Source organism: Mus caroli, unplaced genomic scaffold (assembly GCF_978045245.1).
Source record: "Mus caroli unplaced genomic scaffold, Mus_caroli_1 scaffold_7, whole genome shotgun sequence".
Taxonomy (NCBI): domain Eukaryota; kingdom Metazoa; phylum Chordata; class Mammalia; order Rodentia; family Muridae; genus Mus; species Mus caroli.
The window spans coordinates 120,354,278-120,365,184 of record NW_028227262.1 but is presented as its reverse complement, the minus strand read 5'-3'; the positions used below and the strand labels follow the sequence as shown (position 1 = coordinate 120,365,184).

At 47.1% G+C, this 10,907-nt stretch overlaps 1 protein-coding gene across 1 annotated transcript; it reads left to right on the top strand.

The window, feature by feature from the left end:
• The first annotated feature begins 377 nt into the window (after window positions 1-377).
• Garin1a (golgi associated RAB2 interactor 1A) lies at window positions 378-9,159 on the top strand. The gene is made up of 5 exons (XM_021165237.2): window positions 378-643; window positions 1,839-2,020; window positions 4,150-4,399; window positions 5,920-6,038; window positions 8,815-9,159. The coding sequence occupies exons 1-5, from the start codon at window positions 491-493 to the stop codon at window positions 9,002-9,004; spliced, it is 894 nt and encodes a 297-aa protein (XP_021020896.1). The 5' UTR covers window positions 378-490; the 3' UTR covers window positions 9,005-9,159.
• The last annotated feature ends 1,748 nt before the right edge of the window (window positions 9,160-10,907 follow it).

Below are 10,907 nucleotides of genomic sequence, written 5' to 3'. Positions count from 1 at the left end.
AAGCGCTTTTGCCAGCTGAGCCATCCTGCCGACTGGCCCCCGCCCCCCAAGCCTGACTTTAAACAATTTGAACTTACAAAGAGCTTTTGTGTGAGGCTTCCAGTTATGAAAGAGGATCAATACCTGTGATTTTCCCAGAGTCCTTCATTGGGGGGCCTGGTCAGCCAGCTCACTGTCTGGCGAAGGTCATCACTCAAGGGCCAGCGTTTAGAATCTGGAAGTTTACAGCTGGTTTGTGGTCATCTCCCAGTCCTTTGTACCCCTTCCTGGCCTCCTCCCCCTTTCCTACTGTTAGCATTTTTTGATGTCACTCCTGCCATTGTGAGCTGACAGGCCCTCCCAGCCCTGGAAGACATGCGAAACCATAAGCATCAGGGAGCTGGAGCTGGGAGTTGGGGGGGGGAGCTGTAGTTCCACCGACACCTTGGAGTTGGGCTGGGTCTGTGTGGAGCCCCAGAGATGTTCCCCAGCCCATTCTTCTTAAGAACCAATGAGTAAAATTAGGGGCCTCCCTCCTGCAATCAGGGACCCAGGCCCTGGAGTGGAACTCGGAGTAGTGGATGGCCTGCTTTGTCAACTGATTCATTCTCCAGAATTCAACTTGTTCTCTGACTCTGTGGTGTTTGAGAGCACCTTTATCCAGGTACCTCCTGCATCTCACAGATGCATCTCAGGACGGTCTCTCCTCCCTCAGCCTGTTCCCAGTCATTTCCTTTTGTGCTTGTAGTGTGAGGGAATTCCCTGCACACTACATTCAAAGAGTCACGTAGTGTTCGGAACAAGAGAGGAGTTTTGTTTTGGTTTTGAGTCAGTATTTCACTATGTTGCCTTGGTTGGCTTAGAGCTCTGTAGACCAGGCTGGCCTCATACTCACAGAGATCCTCCAGCCTCTGCCTCCTGAGTGCTGAGATTAAAAGAGTATGCCACTACACCCAACTTACATATCTTTTTAAATGTTTTGTTGTTATTGTTTTTTTAAGATTTATTTAAGTTTTAATTGTATATTTGTGCCCGAGAGGCCAGTGCCCAGGGGGAGGGGTCAGAAGAGGGCATCAGACCCCCAGGAGCTGAAGTTATAAACCGTTGTAAACTTCCTGACATTGGTGCTGGAAAGTGAACAACTCCAGGTCCTCTGTGAGATCAATAAACACTCTTAATGGCAAAGCTGATTCTTTAGCTCTGAAAGCAGTCTCACGGAGCTCAGTTTAACTGTATCAATGGTAACTGTCTAAGCAAGCCCCAAGACCCATTTGGAAGAGCAATGCATGATTACAGACATCCAGGGCATCCTCTCGGGACTGCAAACATTGAGAAACGAGTGTCAGACAGCAGGGGTCCTGGGAACTCTATGGGAATCACTGAGGTTTGGGTAAGAATAAGAGCAGGCAGAGAAGGTACCCAGGTTAAGGTGAGGAGCCTGGGCTGAATGGTGGGGCTGTCAGGAACCCACCTAAATGAAGGGGTCAAGTGGCAGGGAGTTGCAGGGGGATGGTGGGAACCTTTCCAGGTAGGTGTAGGAATTCAATCTGAGGTTCTCACCGCATCGATCCACTTCTCATTACTATCAGTTTGGGAAAACTGTGTTTGGCATTTCCAGTGCTCCACTCTCCTGTGCTGCCTAAGTGGACAGCTAGGTTTCTCGACACAACGCAGTACTATACGGGGTTGTTATTCACAAAACTTATTGTCTAAGTGACTGGGGAGAGGAACAAAAGAGACCAGTAGTGGGCAATGCTCTAGCTCACCCATCATCTGAGATGACCCTGCCTGGGGTCTGCAGCCTTCCTTGCCTTGTCTGCTATTTCTTTCTGACCCACGTGTCTGGGGCTGATTTCCAGGTCACTAAGCAAGGAAACTGGATGGATGCCTATGAAAGATCTGCCACTATGATCCTTGGAGTAACCTCTTCTGTGCCCTCCTTGCCACTCCCCAATATCCTCCTGATGGCCAATGTCACCTGGCCTCACGGTCCGTTTTCCACCAGTAGCACACTTGGTGCCCCTGTCATCACCCTCAGCAGGTAAAGGAAGACTGGAGGGAGGGGCTGGGGGGTGATTGGCAAATGTATGCACACTGTGCTGGTGGGCAGGCTTCACACGGGAAGGAAGGGTAGTGCTCCGGGCAGTGCTCTTCCTGAGCTCCATCTGTTTGCCTAATGTGGTTGAATCAGCATCTCTTTGCAACACTGCTCCTGTCTCCAGCTCAATGGTTGAAGATCTTAGCTTCCCTTTACTTTTTGTAAGGTCTTGTTTGGTTTGGTTTGGTTGTTTTTGGGTTTTGTGTGTGTGTGTGTGTGTGTGTGTGTGTTTTATTTGTTGTTGTTGTTGTTGCTATTGTTGTTTGAGGCAGAGTCTGCTTACGTAACCTCGTCTTGCCTGGAACTCACTTTATAAGAATTCGTAAAGAGCCCAGCCTTGGCTTCCCGGTATTTTGTCAGTGTAGATGTGGGAGATTTTTAAAGAGAACTTTTGGGAGTTGTTTCTCTCCTACTTCGTGGGTTCTGGGGATTGCACTCATGTCACTAGAGTTGACAATAAGCACCTTCACCTTTGGAGACAACTTGCCAGCCCATAAATGGAGATATTAAAGTATAGTAGAGCTAGGAGATATTGAGATTGAAAGAAAAAAAAAGATATCGCCAAACCCAGCATGGTAAGCCTGTCTTTAAAAAGGGTGGGGATGTGTTGGGAGAGGTGACCCTTCCTGAAGTCCTGAGTAAGTTTCCACAACCCATGTCAGGCAGCTCATAGCCACCTGTAACTCTGACACACACTTCTAGCTTCCAGAGAACCTACATATATGTGGTATTCACACACATACACACACACACAGAGAGAGAGAGAGAGAGAGAGAGAGAGAGAGAGAGAGAGAGAGAGAGAGAGAAGAAGAAAAAGATTAGTGATGTGGCTCGGTTGGTAGACTGTATGCCTAGCGCACACACGGCCCTAGCTAGGTTCAGCACCACATAAACTGAGCATGGTGGTACCAGCCTATAACCCAGAACTTGGGAGGGGCAGACAGAGTATCAAAGAAAAGAAAAAAGAAAGGAAAAGAAAAGAAGAGAAGAGAAGAGAAGAGAAGAGAAGAGAAGAGAAGAGAAGAGAAGAGAAGAGAAGAGAAGAGAAGAGAAGAGAAGAGAAGAGAAGAGAAGAGGAAGAAAAAGAGAAGAGCAAAGCTTCAGCATATAGAGACACCCACTGTTCCTACCGGCTGCTTCAAGGAGTCAAAGATGTAGGGAAAAGCTTAGAAATGAGGCAGGAAATCTTTGTTCTAATCCCTGATCAGGGCAATTGAGCAAACTCAAGAGTATTTTCACACGGGCTTTGCTTTCTGAGACAGGGCTCCTGTAGTTTATGCCGACTTTAAATGCCCAGTCCTTCTGCCTTAGTCTCCAAAGTGCTAAGATCGCCACTGTGATCAGCTCGCCGTGCTTGTGGTGTGTGTGTGTGTGTGTGTGTGTGTGTGTGTGTGTCAGGGTGCAAGGCCAGAGGATGTGTTTGATGTCCCTGCTCTACCACAATCCATTTTATTGCCTGGTTGGCTAGGTTGGCTGGCCGGTGAGCTCCTAGGATCTGCCTATCCGTTTTGGCATCCAGCCCTGAGGTTACAGGCATACATGGCATCCCTGGCTCTTTAAAAGCAAAACAGAACAGAACAAAACAACCAACCAACCCCGAGTGCTTGGGGTTCGAACTCAGGCCTTCACGCTCACACGATAAGTTGCATGCTTTGGTCTATCAACTCACCTCCCCAGTCAGTCACAGAACTTCCCCAAGGCTTTACTGCAAAATCTGAAATGAGTGATTAGTAATACTCATCTTTCTCTGTCCAAGGGTTCTTGTGAGCATTAAGTGAGATATTATGCACTGATAGCAGCAATGGTGATTGATGCGAACAGATTCTTTTTATTTAATTTTTTTTTTTTGAGACAAAGTCACATAGTCCAAGCTGAACTTGAACTCCTGCCCTTAGCTCCCAAGTGTTGGGATTTAGGCATACACCTAAAGGCATGCGAGTCTTTACTAAGGAACAAGATCCTGTGAATAAATGAGAAGGGAGTCAGATACAGCAGCTAGTCCCAGTGCTAGGGCAGGAGCATCCTCCAGGTAGCCGCAGACACCAACACACGTATTCCCCGCTTATGCTCAGGATTCTTCCCCTGAAGTATGTGGAACTAAAAATCTATGACCGGACCCAGCGGATCCTCCGGGTGAGGACAGTGACTGAGAAGATCTACTACCTGAGGCTCCACGAGAAACATCCACAGGCTGTGTTTCAGTTCTGGATCCGCTTGGTGAAAATTTTACAGAAAGGTCTGTCCATCACCACCAAAGACCCAAGAATCCAGTTCACTCACTGCCTGGTGCCCAAGATGTCCAACTCCTCCACTGAAACAACAGTAAGTGCCCCCCCCCGAACCCCCGGCGGTCTGCACAGAAATGTATATATCTATGTATATACTCATACACTCACATGCATGCACTCGTATGTTCCCAGATGCAAATGGACACCTGGCCTTTCATAGATGCCGGTCACTCATCCATAGATCCACTCAACACCTTGGTTTAGAAATATTCCGGAAACAAACAAACACTGTTCCCTTCTCACTGTCTCCTGAACAATACAGTGGGACAGTCTATTTACGTAGTATTGTGTTGTGTGAGGCATGTGCAAAAGCTATGTCATTGCAAATAAGGGACTTGATTATAGGGGACGTGTCTTAGTTAGGGTTTTACTTCTGTGAACAGACACCATGACCAAGGCAAGTCTTATAAAGGACAACATTTAACTGGGGCTGGCTTACAGGTTCAGAGGTTCAGTCCATTATCATCAAGGTGGGAACATGGCAGCTTCCAGGCAGGCATGGTGCAGGAGGAGCTGAGAGTTCTACATCTTCATCTGAAGGCTGCTAGTAGAATACTGGCTTCCAGGCAGCTAGGACTAGGGTATTAAAGCCCATACCCACAGTAACACACCTACTCCAACAAGGCCACACCTCCTAATAGTGAGCAAAGTATATACAAACCATTACAGGGGGGGCTTCTGGAGCCAATCCCCATGGATCTTAGTGGCGAGTATGTATGTTACTGAATACAATGCTGTTGATCACGGGCACTTCCCCTCATTTAAGCATTGCTCCCTCCCCTCTGGAACACGTTTGAAAGACTCCTAAAATGAGGGGTTAGAGGTGATATCTCTAGTTTTCAGTGAATTTGAACATAGCTACACATGCATTTATAGGCTTTTATTCTTTTGGCATTTTATTGTAAAGATGGGACCTCACCACATGCTGGCCTCAAACTCAAGATCTCCCTGTCTCAGTTCCCACAACTTCCCCTCTTGTTGTGGGTGGGTGGAAGCAGGGCCTCTAGCATGTTCGATGCTAGACAAGTGTTCTACCTGCTCTATCGCTGAGCTAGGGCCTTTTTATATTTACTTGGTTGAGTTTTTTGTAGTTGTTGTTTTGTTTTTTTACTGTGTACATGTTCTGTTACTGCAACAACTCTCGCTCTGTAGCTCAGACTGGGCAGGAATTCACTATGTAGCCCAGGTTGCCCTCACACTTTCAGCTGTTCTCCTGCCTTAGCTTCCTCCTGCTGGGATTGCAAGCACACACCACAATCCTGAGCTCCTGAGGGGCATGAGGGTTGCCTGGACCTTCCCAGGGCAGAAGCACAGGTGGAAAGCTTGCTAGAGATGGCTCTAAATTTGAGATCTTAAAACCGAACTCTTCCCCTGCCTTTATTAAGGTGTGTGATTTTGGTGTTTTGATAGTCACTGGTTTTGTAGATCAGCAGCTCTAGGGTCCACATTTTACTCTCTGGATAGCATGGCCTTCCCAGCACATCAGAGCCCTGCCTGAGAGAGCACAGCTGCTCCATGGGAATCAGGGCCCCTGACTTTCATCTCCCTATACAGACTGAAAGCAGCCTGCCTGCATCCTCCCAGAACAGCGAGGCCATAATGCTGCTGGCAGCCGAGCAGAACAGCAGCAGTCTTTTAGAACGCTCAAACAGACACCAGATCTCAGGAGACAGGTGAGTCCCGTGTTGTCAGCCCTGGCCTTGCCCTAGCATAAATTCATGGGCCTGTGACTCTATCAATCCAGTCCTTTTTATTGTAGATAGGCAGCCACACGACTTTGTCCCCTAAACTTGGTTGCAAGCTTGTGCTCAGAAAAGGTTCTGTGGCATCCGCGCATTGGAGTGTTCATTCCACAGATAAACTTCCCGTTTTCACAAGGCAGATACACAACAAAAGGAATGGGAAATGGGTAAATTAATTCCAAGAAATACAGACTAATAAATAAGTCAGTTAGCTACTGACTCGCTAACCCCTGCTCACAAAGGTCTCTCTGGCAGCCTCTGCTTTGCTCTCCCTAGCTCTTGGTAAAATGGACAGTGGCCAAAGGCTCCTCCTAAGTCCAAGTCTCAATTAATTCCCTAACAAGCAGCCAAAGAGTGGACTTCCATGGTCAGGGCAGACCTAAGTCGTGGGCTGTTGTCAACCATAATCCATCTTTTTAACCTCTTTGTGATTTTTTTTTCCAGTGGGAGAAGGGTTTTTCTTTGATGTTTCACTATAAAAGCTTCCTCTCTGGACAGTCCCCATAGAAAAGCTGGCCCTTTCAGATTGCAAAATCAGCCTCACTTTTGAAGTTAAAAATGTCTGATGCCTGATTATACTTTTTTTGATATGCTCAACCTGGGCCTTCTCTTCTCTTCTCTTCTCTTCTCTTCTCTTCTCTTCTCTTCTCTTCTCTTCTCTTCTCTTCTCTTCTCTTCTCTTCTCTTCTCTTCTCTTCTCTTCTCTTCCCTTCCCTTCCCTTCCCTTCCCTTCCCTTCCCTTCCCTTCCCTTCCCTTCCCTTCCCTTCCCTTCCCTTCCCTTCCCTTCCCTTCCCTTCCCTTCCCTTCCCTTCCCTTCCCTCCCCTCCCCTCCCCTCCCCTCCCCTCCCCTCCCCTCCCCTCTCCTCCTCTCTCCTCTCCTCTTTTCCCCCCTCTTTTCTCCTCCCTTCCTTCCTCTCCTCTCCATTCTCCTCTCCCCCCTTTCTCCTTTCCTCTCTAACCTCCCCCCACCCCAACCCCACCCCACCCCTGCCATGAGCTTCTTGTCATCCTGGCTGACTTTAAACTCCAGATCTCCTGCCTCCTCTTCCCAAGTGCTAGCAGTGGAGTGTGCTAGCACGGCTTCCTGCATGCTAGTCAATCCCTACGCTGTGCACTCAGCCACAGCCCCATTCCTGCCCTCTTTGTTTTGTTTGCTTGTTTGTCTGTTTTGTTTTGTTTGACTCGGGGTTTCGCTCTGTAGCTCTGAATAAGCCTGCCTTGGCCTCCAAAAAGTTTCCTTTCTTTGGACCTGAAGTTATGACTCATTGGTTAAGATCACTTCCAGAGGATTCGGGCTGAGTTCCCATACCCACAGGACAGCACATGTCTATAAATCTAGTTTCAGGGGATCCATCAGGCTTTTCTGGCCGCCTTAGACACCAGGCACACCAATGGTGAGCAGATACACGTGAAAATGAGACACCCTGTCTTAGTTAGGGTTCCATTGCTATGAACAGATACCATAACCAGAGCATCTCTTATAAGGACAACATTTAATTGGGGCAGCTTATAGATTCAGAAGCTCAGTCCATTATCATCAAGGAGGGAGCATGGCAGCATCCAGGAAGGTGTGGCCCAGGAGAAACTGAGAGTTCCACATCTTTATCCAAGGGAAGTCAAGAGCAGACTGTCTTCCAGGCAGCAAGGAGGGTCTCAAAGCCCATCCCTACTGTGACAAACCTTCCAACAAGGCCATACCTCCTAATAGTGCCACTTCCTGGGCCAACCATATTTAACCTACAACACACCCATACACATAAAATAATAAAATATTTATGCTTTCCTAGTAGGATACACAGTCATCACTTTTTCCTATCATTTCCTAATGATTTAAGTTTTTTTTTTTTCCTCTTCATAGCTTTCTTAGGTTATTTTGTTGTTTGAGTATTTTGTTTTGTTGTTGTTTTTTGAGACAGGAGATGACTTTAAACTACTGATCTGTCCTGCCTCCACTTGCCAAGTATGGGATTACAGGAGTGCATTAACAGACCACCATATTGACTCCTGTTTGTTTTGGATTTTCTGATTAGTTGGTTGTGTTGGATTTTTTTGTTTATGAGACAGTGTCTTATTGTATAGTTCTTGGCTGGCTTGGAACTCACTATGCAGACCAAGTTATCTTTAAACTCAATCTGCCTCTGCCTCTGCCTCTGCCTCTGCCTCTGCCTCTGCCTCTGCCTCTGCCTCTGCCTCTGCCTCTGCCTCTGCCTCTGCCTCTGCCTCTGCCTCTGCCTCTGCCTCTGCCTCTGCCTCTGCCTCTGCCTCTGCCTCTGCCTCTGCCTCTGGTGTTGAGATTACAGACATGCACCATCAGGTCCTGCATTGTTTGTTTGTTTTTCTAAGACAAAGTTCCAGTGTGTAACTTGGGCTAGCCTAGAACTCAGGTCCTCTGGCAGACAAATATGTGCTCTTAACCACTTAACCACTCCAGCCTTTAAAAATAGTTTAAGGAGAATGTTTTGTGTGAATGGGCATTTTGCCCATAGTACCCATGGGGACCAGAAAAGGACATCAGAGTCTCTATAACTGGAGTCATAGACAGATTAAGAGGACATGTAGGTACTGGGAACCCAACCCAGGCCTTCTGGAAGAGTAGCAAGTGCTATTAACTTCGGAGACATTGTTCCAGCCCTTAAGTAGATTTTTAACAATTATTTCCTTCTTCTCTGTTGCTTTCTATGACCTGGGAATCTCTGACTCCCTCAGGCACACTGATACTGCCACAGAAACACACAACTCCGACAACTGCAAGACAACCCCGCTGGTGGCATCTTCAGCTAGTATGCCCATGAGAGCCGCTTTGACCCACAGTCTCTGGGAACAAGAGGACTCAAATGAGAACTTCCTGCAGGCTCCTGTAGCCAGCTCCCTAGGAGAGAACTTGTTGGGACCCTAATACTAGCCAGAGTGGGGTGTCGGCCCTGTCTTCTATGTCTATGTGTTTGCGCTGCCTCCTACGATGCTGCTTCCCGCAGTGGGCCAAGTAACCATGGGAGCGATGATATGGTTCTTACGCCAAGATGCTCCTCTACTTCCACCAATAAACCTCCAATGGAGTCCTTGTTGTTGGAGGCTGTGTTTTGGGGGAGGCTGTGAGCAATTGGGGAAAAGATGGCTAGAAATCACAGCTCCCTCCTCAGAAAAACAAATGGGAAGAAAGCTGTGACACCAAAACAGGAGCCACACATCGTTGGGTGTTAAGGAACCACATAGTTGTTAAGGAGCCACATCGTTGTTAAGGAGCCACATAGTTGTTAAGGAGCCACATAGTTGTTAAGGAGCCACATTGTTGTTAAGGAGCCACATAGTTGTTAAGGAGCCACATTGTTGTTAAGGAGCCATAGTTGTTAAGGAGCCACATCATTGTTGTTAAGAACCCATAGTTGTCAAGGAGCCACATTGTTATACATTGTTATATTAAGTCTCCATACCTTACAAGAATAAGTTTCTGTTTCCTAAACCTAATGCATCCTGAAAACCATGTTTCTCAACCTGTGCTGAACTTGTGACCCCATGATATATACCCACCACTTTGCTTTGCTAAACTCCTGGACACCTATGGTGACTCCCCTTCCATGTGATGTATTCCTGCACTAACCTACCTCACCGGCAGCCTTGAGCCCTGAGTTCCCTGTCTTAGAGTTTGATTGCTACCAAGAGACACCATGACAAGACTCTGTGAAGAGTTTATAAGGCAACTCTTATAAAGGAAAACATTTAGTCCAGGCTGACATATAGTTTCAGAGAGGTTCACTCTGTTATCATCATGGTGGCAAGCATAGCAACATCCAAGCACACATAGTACCGGGAAAGGAATTGCGAGTTCTACATCTTTTTTTTTTTTTTTTTTTTTTGAGAAAGGGTTTCTCTGTATAGCTCTGGCTGTCCTGGAACTCTCTTTGTAGACCAAGCTGGCCTCAAACTTTTTACATCTTGATCCATAGGCAGCAGGAGACTGTGAGTCACATTGGGCATAGCTTGAGTGTAGAAGACCCCAAAGCCCACCCCCATAAGGAAACACTTCCTCCAACAAGGCCATACTTTCTCCAACAAGGCCATATCTCCTAATAGTCTCACTCTCTATGGGCCAAACATTCAAACACTTGGGTCTATGGGGGGCCATGCCTATTCAAATCATCACAGTTGTCCCCTACCCTCTTCTGTCCAGTTGCTGACAGCCAATAATCTCAACAGCTATTTTCTAACAACCCTAACCCTTCCCTATAAATGGGACCTCAAAAACCAGTGAGGGGGCTGTTCTCTGAAACCCCAACTTAGGGGGATTGTTGTTTGGCCAGTCCCTTGTGCATCTCTAAATAAAGATTGCTTTGATCAGATAGTCGTGGCAATGATGTTTGTTTGTTTTTATCTATTCTACCACATGCCAGTTGAAAGCCAGAAGTATCTAAGCTAAACCAGAGACATCCAGTGCAAAGGAAAGGGCCTCCATGGAGAGAGCTGATTTCCTCTGTCTAAGAGACAGTGGGAAGCCAGGCGGTGGTGACCCACACCTTAAATTCTGAATTTGGGAGGCAAAGGCGGCAGATCTCAGTGAGTTCAAGGCCAGCCTGGTCTATAGAGTGAGTTCCAGGAAAGCCAGGGCTAAACAGAGAAACCCTGTCTTGAAAACCTGTGCTAGAAGGAGAGAGAGAAGAGAAGAGAAGAGAAGAGAAGAGAAGAGAAGAGAAGAGAAGAGAAGAGAAGAGAAGAGAAGAAGAGAAGAGAAGAAAGGAGAGAAGAGGAGAGGAGAGGAGAGGAGGGGAAGAGGGGAAAGGAAGAGAGGAGGGGAAGAGGGGAAA